A 9,841-nucleotide genomic window follows, 5' to 3' on the forward strand; every position below is an offset into this window, starting at 1 on the left:
TCTAAGGCTGCTGTTGAAATGGGGGAATTGGGGGATTTTGTGACGTGCGTGATGCACTTTACATAAGCAACTAGTTTTGCTTTATCATGTCGCTCCTACAGAGAAGAGGAGGAAAGACACATGGACTAGCCAGTCCACAGTCTCTGCTGCATCCCGTTTCCTGGGGACTATCGTTGGATACTCCAAGCGCCAGTTCTTTATTTTTATGAAACGTTACTCATTGTACTGCGGGATAATAGCAGGGATTCCTTGGGATGTTTAGGTGGGAAGAACCGAGCTGGTAACCAGCTGGTCCTGAGCCCCTCCCCTTTCTTGGGGTGCGCCAGCACACGCTCCGGCCTGCTGCTGCCGTCCACACGGTCGCCTGCGGCGTGTTTCTTATCTTTCTGTCTCCGGACCTCTCATCCCTCACTTTTTTCTGGGGTGTGAGACTAGATAACTAAGTCGTCTTTCAGGATTATGCCTAAAAGAACATCTGAGTTAGGGTTTTCTATGTGTGTAAGCAAGGGTCATCTCTCCCAATAACAATTAAAAAATTGATCAGGTAGAAATACCATTTCTTAAAATCGATTATAATTTTTGCCTTGCTTTCAGGATATTCTTTATAAGAAATCGGTGATACCTTTTGAAAACTGAAGTGGAACTTTGGTTTCTAACTGTTGAAATGGCAGCTAAGTCTTTAATAAACTAACACTGAGGATGCGAATGGGGGAGGATGGAGAAAAGCATGATTTTAAGACAAAACAAAACGAAGCTTAAACGTTGGCTTGTGCAGTTTTCTTGGAGAAGTCGGTCCAGAGGGCACATTTAGATGCCAGTAGTTAGACTGCTCTAATGACAGTTTTTAAGAGTTGGTTTTATTAATTTCTTTGGATGATACCTTGAATGACTTGTTAATTACTTTTTATACTGTTCAGATTCTATTTAGGACCATATGTGCTAAGCGTTAGTTACACCCGTCAGCAGCTCTGTGCTTCATGTAGCTCCCCAGAGAGTATCTGGGAGACAGGAGAGCTGCAGCGTTTAGCGGCCCTTCCCAGCGCTCACTGCTGGGGGGCCCTCGAAGGCGGGAGGCCTGGACCACGGTGAGTGCCTGCCAGCCGGCGGGCTTCATACGACCCCCGCTCCCACTGTTGATGGGTCCGTAGGGCATCAGAAACCACTACAGAAATAAGAAAATACTGTGTCAAAAGTAGAAGTTACTATCATTTTTCTTAAAATGTTTACTGCGGCTGTATTTATTTTGACCAGAAGGGAAAAAACAGAATTAAGGGCACAGACAGTTCTTTCTTTTTGCCTTGTATAAGGGTTCTGTGTGTTACACTTTTTTTTTTTTTTCCCTTGTCTGTTCCGCCACCAGGGATTGAACCCCGACCCTCGGCAGTGAAAGCGCGGAGTCCTAACCACTGGACCACCAGGGAATTCTTTTGAAAAGTGTTTGTGTTGCAGATAAATGTTATGTCCCTGTTTAACAGAATCTGGAAGGCAAAGGCATGGGCTCGTTTTCCCTTCTCAGTCTCAGCTGCCTGCAGAGATTCCAATCACAGTTGGGTTTCACTGTCTCCAAACAGGGATGTGTATTTTTTGTCGTTGTTCCCATCTTTCCTTAATGTCTTAGATTCAGTCCCCGCATCTCCCAATTCAGAAGTTTCCATCCCTTCTAATCACTTAGACTGATTAGATAATACTTCAACCGGTATTTAAAACTGGAGTTACGTTTCTTATTGTGAAACCAGAAGTATCTTCTGTTACAGGGAGGGGGTTGGAAGGCAGGGGAAGGCATGTGCTGACCTGAGGGGTCCAGCCGGTCACTTTATGGAGGGAGGGGTGGGGTGCTTGGACACACTCCCCCCGGAACAGCCTCACGTAGCTTCTCCCTGACAGTGGCCTTCTGAGAGCCAGGGACTTGTGCCCTCGCCCCCTCCCGTGCCCCCCGCCCCCTGCCATGGGTCTGTCTACCCACCTTCTGGACAAGTAGAGCCCAAATTTTCCAGTGAGAATTAGAAGGAAGGGAAAAAAAAAGCAAAAGCTTTGCAGGCCCCATATCATAATTTTTGTTTTATTCTGTGATTAAGAAAATGCATAAGACGAAAAGCTACGTGGATTCATCCAATAACAGCCTCCGAATAGCTGAAGTTTTTTCAGGCAGCGTTGCTTGGTCTTCCCAGCGGGTTCTCAGACCCCTCACAGTAACTTCCAAGCCTCCTGGTTGAGGACCCACAGGTTAGGGATCTGTGCTGTTGAATCTCTTGCAAAGCTTTAGCATTTCAACTACATTGGATATTGTTTCACTCATTACTTTTCTTACTATAACCCACCTTCATTCTCCACTTTTTTGAAGCTTATGTTGTGTACTTGATTCTTGAACTCTCCTTCTCCGTACTTTTTTCTGAACTTTCAGGAAGGTTCACAGCCGAACTGAAAGCTGATTACAGACAAGTAGCGATCCTGATTTGGATTTCTAGCTGTATCACAGGTGACAAGCGTGAAATGTTAAAGCTCGCGTTCGCAGCTGATCGTCCTACTCCCAGTAACCTGTACGAGGGGGTCCCAAATGCAGACCACCTGCTCAGAGGTCCCCAGAGGAGCTTTTTAAATATGTAGATTCTCGGGTTTAAGCTCAGGAGGCCTGGGCTTAAAGGTCAGGAATCTGTAATTTTTAAAGTTCCATAGATTATTTTGATGATGAAATTTCTGTACAGTCATAAAATCTGCTTGTAGTAGCATGTTGTTAGACCTTTGTTCTTCTTTTATCGTTTTTTCTGTACTAAGGGGCCAGCGGAATCGGGCCTCTGCGAACATATCCCCGCCAGGGTTGGACTGACTTTACTGTTACTTTTTTCTGGGTCTCTCAGCGTCACCAGGCTGACTGGGGAAAACAGTATGGCTGCTGATGCGCTAGTGTTCTGGGTGGCCTAGCTTCTGCTCTTGGCCTTGGTTCCTGTCTGTAAGAAGAGGGCTTCACAGTAAATGATAGCCTCTTGCCTTTAAGTCTTAGATGCCGTGAGTTCTTATCTAGTTGGATAAGAGAGAATAGTTTGTCTTTTTATCCGCAGCCTCTGTGTCAGTGTCATCTTCATCTGCTCAGTCCACTTTTCAGTTAACTCCAGGCTGGTAATCAGGTATCATAGCTGCATCAGCCATGGTTTGTGGACTTTCTGTTCAAGTACATATGCTGGATGCAGACATATAAGCAGGTCAGCAAACTTCAGATGGCCAAGGACCAGTTCTAATCTCAGGCTATGAAGCAGCAGCAATCAGAGTTGCATCCTTTCACTTGGAGGGGTTACTGCATGTTTTTAGAGGGAGAGGGTGGGTTAAGAGCGCTCCCTACCTTGCACCTTCTGAGAACTGTGGTCAGATGTCGTGCAGAATCAGAAGTCGGGGAGATGGATTTAAACTCGAAGATTGGTGTCTGCATATATGTGTGACTTAATATTAGAGACAGTGTTAATTAAACGAGCTCTCTTCCTGTATCTGTCCAGTGTAAAACAGGTTTTTAATAGTTGTTGGGAATACCCATCACAAGGATATATTCAGGGACCATAGTATTTGAGCCAGTGGGAACAATCAGATAATTGGAAACGGAGGTGACAGCTGCCATTTAACGGGAGATTACTGTGGGCCTGTTGTTCTGCAGAGATAGTCATGCGCCTCCCCCCCCCCATATTATCAGTATTTTAGTTCTCAGAACATTCCTGTGAGGTGGGTGCTCTAAGCTGAGTAACTTGCTCGAGGTCACACAGCCAGCAAGTGCTCAGTGAGTGTCTGAACGATTTCTACCTCTTGACCAGTTTGGGCCCTAACCCTCCCCATTGGCCCCTATCCTTTGTCCATATCTTCTCCCTCCTTTTTTGCCACAGCATGTTTTCCCCCCGAACCTGTTTTCTTCGGGTTCTCTTTTACAAGCTCATTCCCCTAACCTATGTTGCTGTTGTTTCTCCCACTCCAAATTTCAGGTTGAAAGAAAAAAATCTCTGGTGGGTTTGAGGAAAGTATAGGGCCACAGGTAGGTTTTCTCTTTTCCTTTTTTTTTCCCCCTCTCCCTTCCTCTTCATCTCCTCTTTCTCTTAGAAGGACTTGAACCCTCTCTCTAACCAGTTAGCAGCGGGCATGTTGAAGACAAGCAGTTCTTGTCTTGCGCGTTAGGGAACCTTGGCATCTAGCATCTGCGTTGGGCATGGGCCGTCCGTGAGTGTGTGGGGAGTGGATCCAGTTCACACCATAACGCTTGTTGAAAAGAGCCTTGCCTGCTCTGTAGAAATTATGCTGTGTATCCACGGGGATCTACAAGCCTCTCCAAGCGAAGACCTTTTGTTGTTTGGCCAAAACACACTGCTGTCCTCGAAGCGGCTGTTAATAGTTAGGCTTGAGCGTCTCAAGTGAAGCCGTGTCAGCGAAGCCGTCCACGCCGTTACACGTTACCCCGCGCTGCGGGCAGGTCTGTCTGCATCGGCACCAAGACCGTCACCCAGACTTGCGTCTTCTCTCTCGGTAGCGGAGCTTTACGCTTACTTGTGTGGACAGATGTGTTAGCTAGCCCTCGGAGGTCTTGCTTGTATTTTTGTTTATTAATATGCTTGACTACAGAGCACTCTGTGAGCCGACACAGTGCTGTGGCTATGCGTGAAGAGCGCTGATCTCACAGGTGAGGGTAGCTTAACGTGTAGAGAGAGAACCTGATTGCGGGATCTAATGTGTGCAGAAGTGAAAACTGAAAGACTGGTAACCGGATCCTTTGTCCCCTCCTGCCCCTCCCAGCACGGTTTCTGCTGTCAAGAGAACTGCAACCTGTTGGACTCCTTTTAGGGTAAGATTATGGAGAAACAAGGACAAGGAGGAAGAGCCCCAGGCAGAGGGTCAGAAGGGAAGCTTTGGTGCTTAAAATGGTCCTCAAAGATGATGCAGCCGTGAGCAAAACTTTGTCACTAATTTAATGAGTTCTGGTGTGCTGAGAGGCGTTTCTCTTTTTGTAAAGTATCGTTTACGTTTACATTTTCTTATGATGTATCAAGGAGAGGGTTAGAAGTGAGGGGTTTATTGCTTCTTCACGGTTAAGAGGGCATAGACTGGTTTCAGCGTCCTTTTTTACCATATACTTGACCTAAGGCTTGTTGGAGGCCTGCATCAGAGGCCTGTCTGAAAGATACCTGTGTTTTGTGGAGAGAATCCACACACCAAACAAAAAGGAAGGAGAAGCGACCTTTCCCCCTTTGGGGACACACTGTAAACATGGGGATGCCCCGCCATCTACTCACCTTCTGGTGTATTATTTCACAGCGCTGGTCCCAAAGGCGATAACATCTATGAATGGAGATCAACCATCCTAGGGCCTCCAGGGTCCGTGTATGAGGGTGGTGTGTTCTTCCTTGATATCACTTTCACACCAGAATATCCCTTCAAGCCTCCAAAGGTAAGAAATTCCCCGATTTATGCTAAAATTTACATACTCCCATGAAAGGTTATTCAGGCTTTTAAAATTGAGTTGTTAATCGCAAAAAAATAGATTTCTGTTACATCTTGACAAATCTCTAAGTACACTTGAACATACACAAAACACTTCTTTGGGTTGACTTTGCCTCTTTTGGCATTTCTAAGAGTACGTGCTTTGTTTTGATGGGGCTTAAAATCCTGCTAATATTTACAGTAACACAGTCAGCAACCTGTAAATAATCCCCTATTTCCCACTCAACAGAAAAAGTTTCTGAACAGATAAAAATGGTGTCAGAATATCCACGCACTAAAGCAGTTAGAGAATCTCCTAGCAAACGAGCCTTGGATTCCGCTCCTTGTCGTCTTTTGGTCTTGTTCAGATCCTGCCCCAGGCTCACGCTTTCTCGTCCAGGATGGGCAGGGGTTGCGCAGTCACTGTCTCCTGTAACTCTCAACACTGATTCTCATTCGCCCAGTCGGAAGGAAAGCCTCTTCTCGGGGATGGGGTGGACTGCTAGGGAAAAAGGTACAATTGCAGCCCAAGAGGTGACCGCAAGTCTGTCACTTAAAAAAAAAAAAGTGGTAAAGTGATAGGGTTTTTTCACTTTTGAATGAGTCAGTGTATTTCACAAATAAAAAGTAGGAGACCAGACAAAGTAACCCAGGTTCGTGGGGCTGTTGATTCGTCTGCTGCTGTGGTCCTTACCCACTTGTAGCTCCTTACCTGTGGAAGATTCCTTTTAAGTGAATTCTCTGATTTAGGTAGGCACGATTATCTGCAAGATCTGATATATAAAGGTCAGAAAAAGCTGAAACAAACTTCATCTTCCAATATATTTTTCAGCCTTTTAGGTGTGTGATTATTGTTTGCTAAGCACTTTGTCTTTATGTACCCACTGTGTTTGTTTGAATTAGATTCTAAAGCTTGCTTTGAGGCCATGTAGTACTACCAGCTAACACAAGAGGTCAGCAAACAATTAGCTGTTCAAACTTGGAAACGTTTGGAAAATACTTAATACATTAAAACTGCTAAAGATGAATTCAAGAACTATACAGGGAACTATATCCGATCTCCTGGGATAAACCATAATGGAAAAGACTATTTAAAAAAGAACGTGGGGCTTCCCTGGTGGCGCCAGTGGTTGAGAGTCTGCCTGCCGATGCAGGGGACACAGGTTCGTGCCCCGGTCCGGGAAGATCCCACATGCCGCGGAGCGGCTGGGCCCGTGAGCCATGGCCGCTGGGCCTGCGCGTCCGGAGCCTGTGCTCCGCAACGGGAGAGGCCACAACAGTGAGAGGCCCACGTACCGCAAAAAAAAAAAAAAAAAAAACATATATATAACTGAGTCACTCTGCTGTGCAGGGATTAGCACAGCATTGTAAATCAACTATACTTCAATTTAAAAAAAAATATTGAGGTTACCTTGCTTTTTGTTGATGGATATTACTTTTTTAATGAAATTGAAAATCCCTGAGATTGTATCAGTGAACACTTTCTAATCTCAATTTCATGGAATAGTCTCTTACCCTATCTCTTATCAGCAGCCTTAGTTAAAACTGTTTTAAAAACAGTTCACTTTTTAAAAAGACCAAATGTCCCTTTCTTTAAAAGTTTTAATTAGGACCATTTAATTGAAGAGGCAATTTAGTAAAAAGTTTCATTGTTTGCTGTTCAGATTTCATTTAACACTGTCTTGTTTTTTAGGTTACATTTCGGACAAGAATCTATCACTGTAATATTAACAGTCAAGGAGTTATTTGCTTGGACATATTGAAAGATAACTGGAGTCCAGCACTAACCATATCTAAAGTCCTTCTTTCTATCTGCTCACTTCTTACAGACTGTAATCCTGGTAAGGTTAATAATTCTTTACCTTGTTTTATTCCTCCTCACCTGGAAAATGGTTATTTTCCACGTAAACTAAGATTTTCTAAAGATAAAGTCCAGATTTTATTTTTGAACGGGCTTTCAAGGGACAAAAACACATTACTTTTCAAAGCAAGCTCTTATCAAGAGTTCAATCTACTAGGTGAAAAATGCAGCGGACTTCACCATTACCTGACGTGTTCTAGCAACAAGGTGTTATAAACTGAAGACTTACAAAAGATTGCCTTAGGTTTTTACATCTTCATTCTCTGCCCTTTACTTTTTTTCCCTTTTTGCGTGTTTCCCATACAGAAACGGCACGCACACTTGTGAACGTTGCGTCACCCACCCTCTGCCTGCGGGTCTGCTCAGCACCTGCCCACAACTGCTTACTGACGTGGCGTTGTTTCTCTGCTGTACACTTAGTGATTACCAGACCGTGGTTTCGTCTGGGCCTTAATTTCCTCTTATTAAAAACTTTTTTTCTAGATAAAGAAATATAAATGTAATTACTGAAGATTTTATTTAGGTTTCAGAGGAACACTGTACTTAATCGGAAGTACAGGTTTTGACCTGGCAGCTTTGGGTCTTTGCGGGTCAACAGAGTAGAGAGGTAAATAGCGTTCGCTTGCAGTAGCCCTGAGGACTTCACAGCGCTCAGTGTCACAAGTGGTGCCATCGAGCGGGTGGTCCTGTGAACACAGCTGGGTGTTCACTGCAGCCTAGGGCCTTGCGCGTTCCGTGCCGACACGCAGGAGCAAAACCCTTCCTGTGGGGGTGGTGGTTGGGGGAGAGATGGAATGAACTAAGGAGAAGGGGCCAGACCGCTCTGTCTGGATCAGGATCCCCCTGCATCCATGCTGTTTTTTAAAGGCCAGGAGGAAAAGTATCCCAAATGGTGGAGTGGTTTGATCACAGCTACCCTGTCCATTTCCTCGCAAGCTGTCACTAGCTTATTTGCTGAAACTTAACAACAATGTTCCCTTTCCCTTCTTCGAAGTAACGTACATTCTTTTCTTCCAGCCGACCCCTTGGTGGGAAGTATTGCCACTCAGTATATGACCAACAGAGCAGAACATGACAGAATGGCCAGACAGTGGACCAAGAGATACGCTACATAAATTGGGTTGTCACAATTCTCTACATTCTTTGTCTGTCACAGAGAGAGCTGCTTATGATTTTGAAGGGGTGGGGGAGGGTGGGCGTTGGTGAAGAGTAGGGTATTTCTATAACAGATATTATTCAGTCTTATTTCCTAAGATTTTGTTGTAACTTAAGGTATCTTGCTACAGTAGACAGAATTGGTAATAGCAACTTTTAAAACCGTCATTAGTTCTGCGGTATGAGCTGAAATGCAGTACAGAGAAGAATAGACGTTTGGGTTCAGTTGCTTGTAGTCTGTAAATCTGAAACAGCTTAATTTGTACAGGTTACACACCTGGCCATTTATGTAAAGTCCTTCCAAGACTACAGTCTTTTGTTTTAAAAAATTGGAATTTGTTTTCCCTTCTTGGAGGAGAACAGTGATATTTAACAGCTTTTAGAGACTGTCATCTCATATATACAATGGACACATGGCTATAAGACACCATAGAGGAAATATGAGTAGTTATGTACTTATTTTATATGCCAGTCTACTTCCTTGTGAAAAGATAGAGGTTGAATCAGGACTTGTGAAAACCTGTAGTAAAATACCTTAAGCTGTTAACTGTAAGGCGTGGAATAGGAGTTGCTCAGTGGATTGGTTCTATGTTGTGGACTGCCTAAGTCTGCATTTGTTACTGTGCTAATAAACAATATTAAAACCACTGCCTAACGCTGCTGTATTCATTTACTTCCTTTTGCCTTTTTTGTAGTTTTTCTTCTTGGTAGATCTTTGCTACTCAAACAGCCTAGAGGTAATGCAGACTGTACGTGCTGGTGTTGTCTACCCAGCACGTGTGTTAGGATTGGTACGTTACTCTGGATTTATCCAACAGCCTTGCAAGATAGGTGCCTTAGGGAAGGTTAGATAATCTAACTCATATCTTGCAAAGGCAGAGTTCCGCTGTATCTTCGTCAAAGCATTTTCCAACTTGGAAGCGCTGTGGTGGTAAGTGCGTGCGTGAGAAGTGGGCTCTCGTGGATAAACACCCCCGCCACAGTGGAGGGAGCCTGGCAGGACCTAGGTACACACACCTGCTCCAGGGAAGCTCGTCCAGGGCCCAGGGCGGAGGTACCTGCACGCTCAGGACGCATTTAAAAAGAACACGGTCACTCCGTGTACTCACGGATCTAAGCTGCATTCAGCAGACGAGCAAACTGCAGCATCTATTATATTATTTTTAAAAAACTGTAAAAGTATCCATTAAAAAAAGAAAAAACAAAAAAAAAAAGCTAGAAGCCCAACACTGGGAGAAAAGGCAGGAAATGACCTGACCATATCTGAGTGACAATTGTTTTACCCAAAGAAACATGATGAGAAATTTTAAATAATTCTAAATCGGCTAGTGCGGTCGCCATGTAAGTAAGTTTTCTGTCTATCTTTATATACAGTAGTTC

The 9,841-nt window shown here is 44.3% G+C and overlaps 1 protein-coding gene across 1 annotated transcript in view; it reads left to right on the forward strand.

Moving 5' to 3' along the window:
* LOC112397773 (ubiquitin-conjugating enzyme E2 E1) overlaps positions 1 to 9,109 on the forward strand; it is a 74,396-nt gene extending 65,287 nt beyond the window's left edge. The window contains exons 3-5 of the mRNA XM_024742035.1: positions 5,281 to 5,413; positions 7,139 to 7,286; positions 8,324 to 9,109. Coding sequence (XP_024597803.1) covers positions 5,281 to 5,413; positions 7,139 to 7,286; positions 8,324 to 8,421 — 379 coding nt within the window. The 3' untranslated portion in view covers positions 8,422 to 9,109. The remainder of the gene's footprint in view (positions 1 to 5,280; positions 5,414 to 7,138; positions 7,287 to 8,323) is intronic.
* Positions 9,110 to 9,841: the final 732 nt, after the last annotated feature.

The sequence above is a fragment of the Neophocaena asiaeorientalis genome, unplaced genomic scaffold (assembly GCF_003031525.2).
Source record: "Neophocaena asiaeorientalis asiaeorientalis breed wild unplaced genomic scaffold, Neophocaena_asiaeorientalis_V1.1 scaffold154, whole genome shotgun sequence".
Taxonomy (NCBI): domain Eukaryota; kingdom Metazoa; phylum Chordata; class Mammalia; order Artiodactyla; family Phocoenidae; genus Neophocaena; species Neophocaena asiaeorientalis.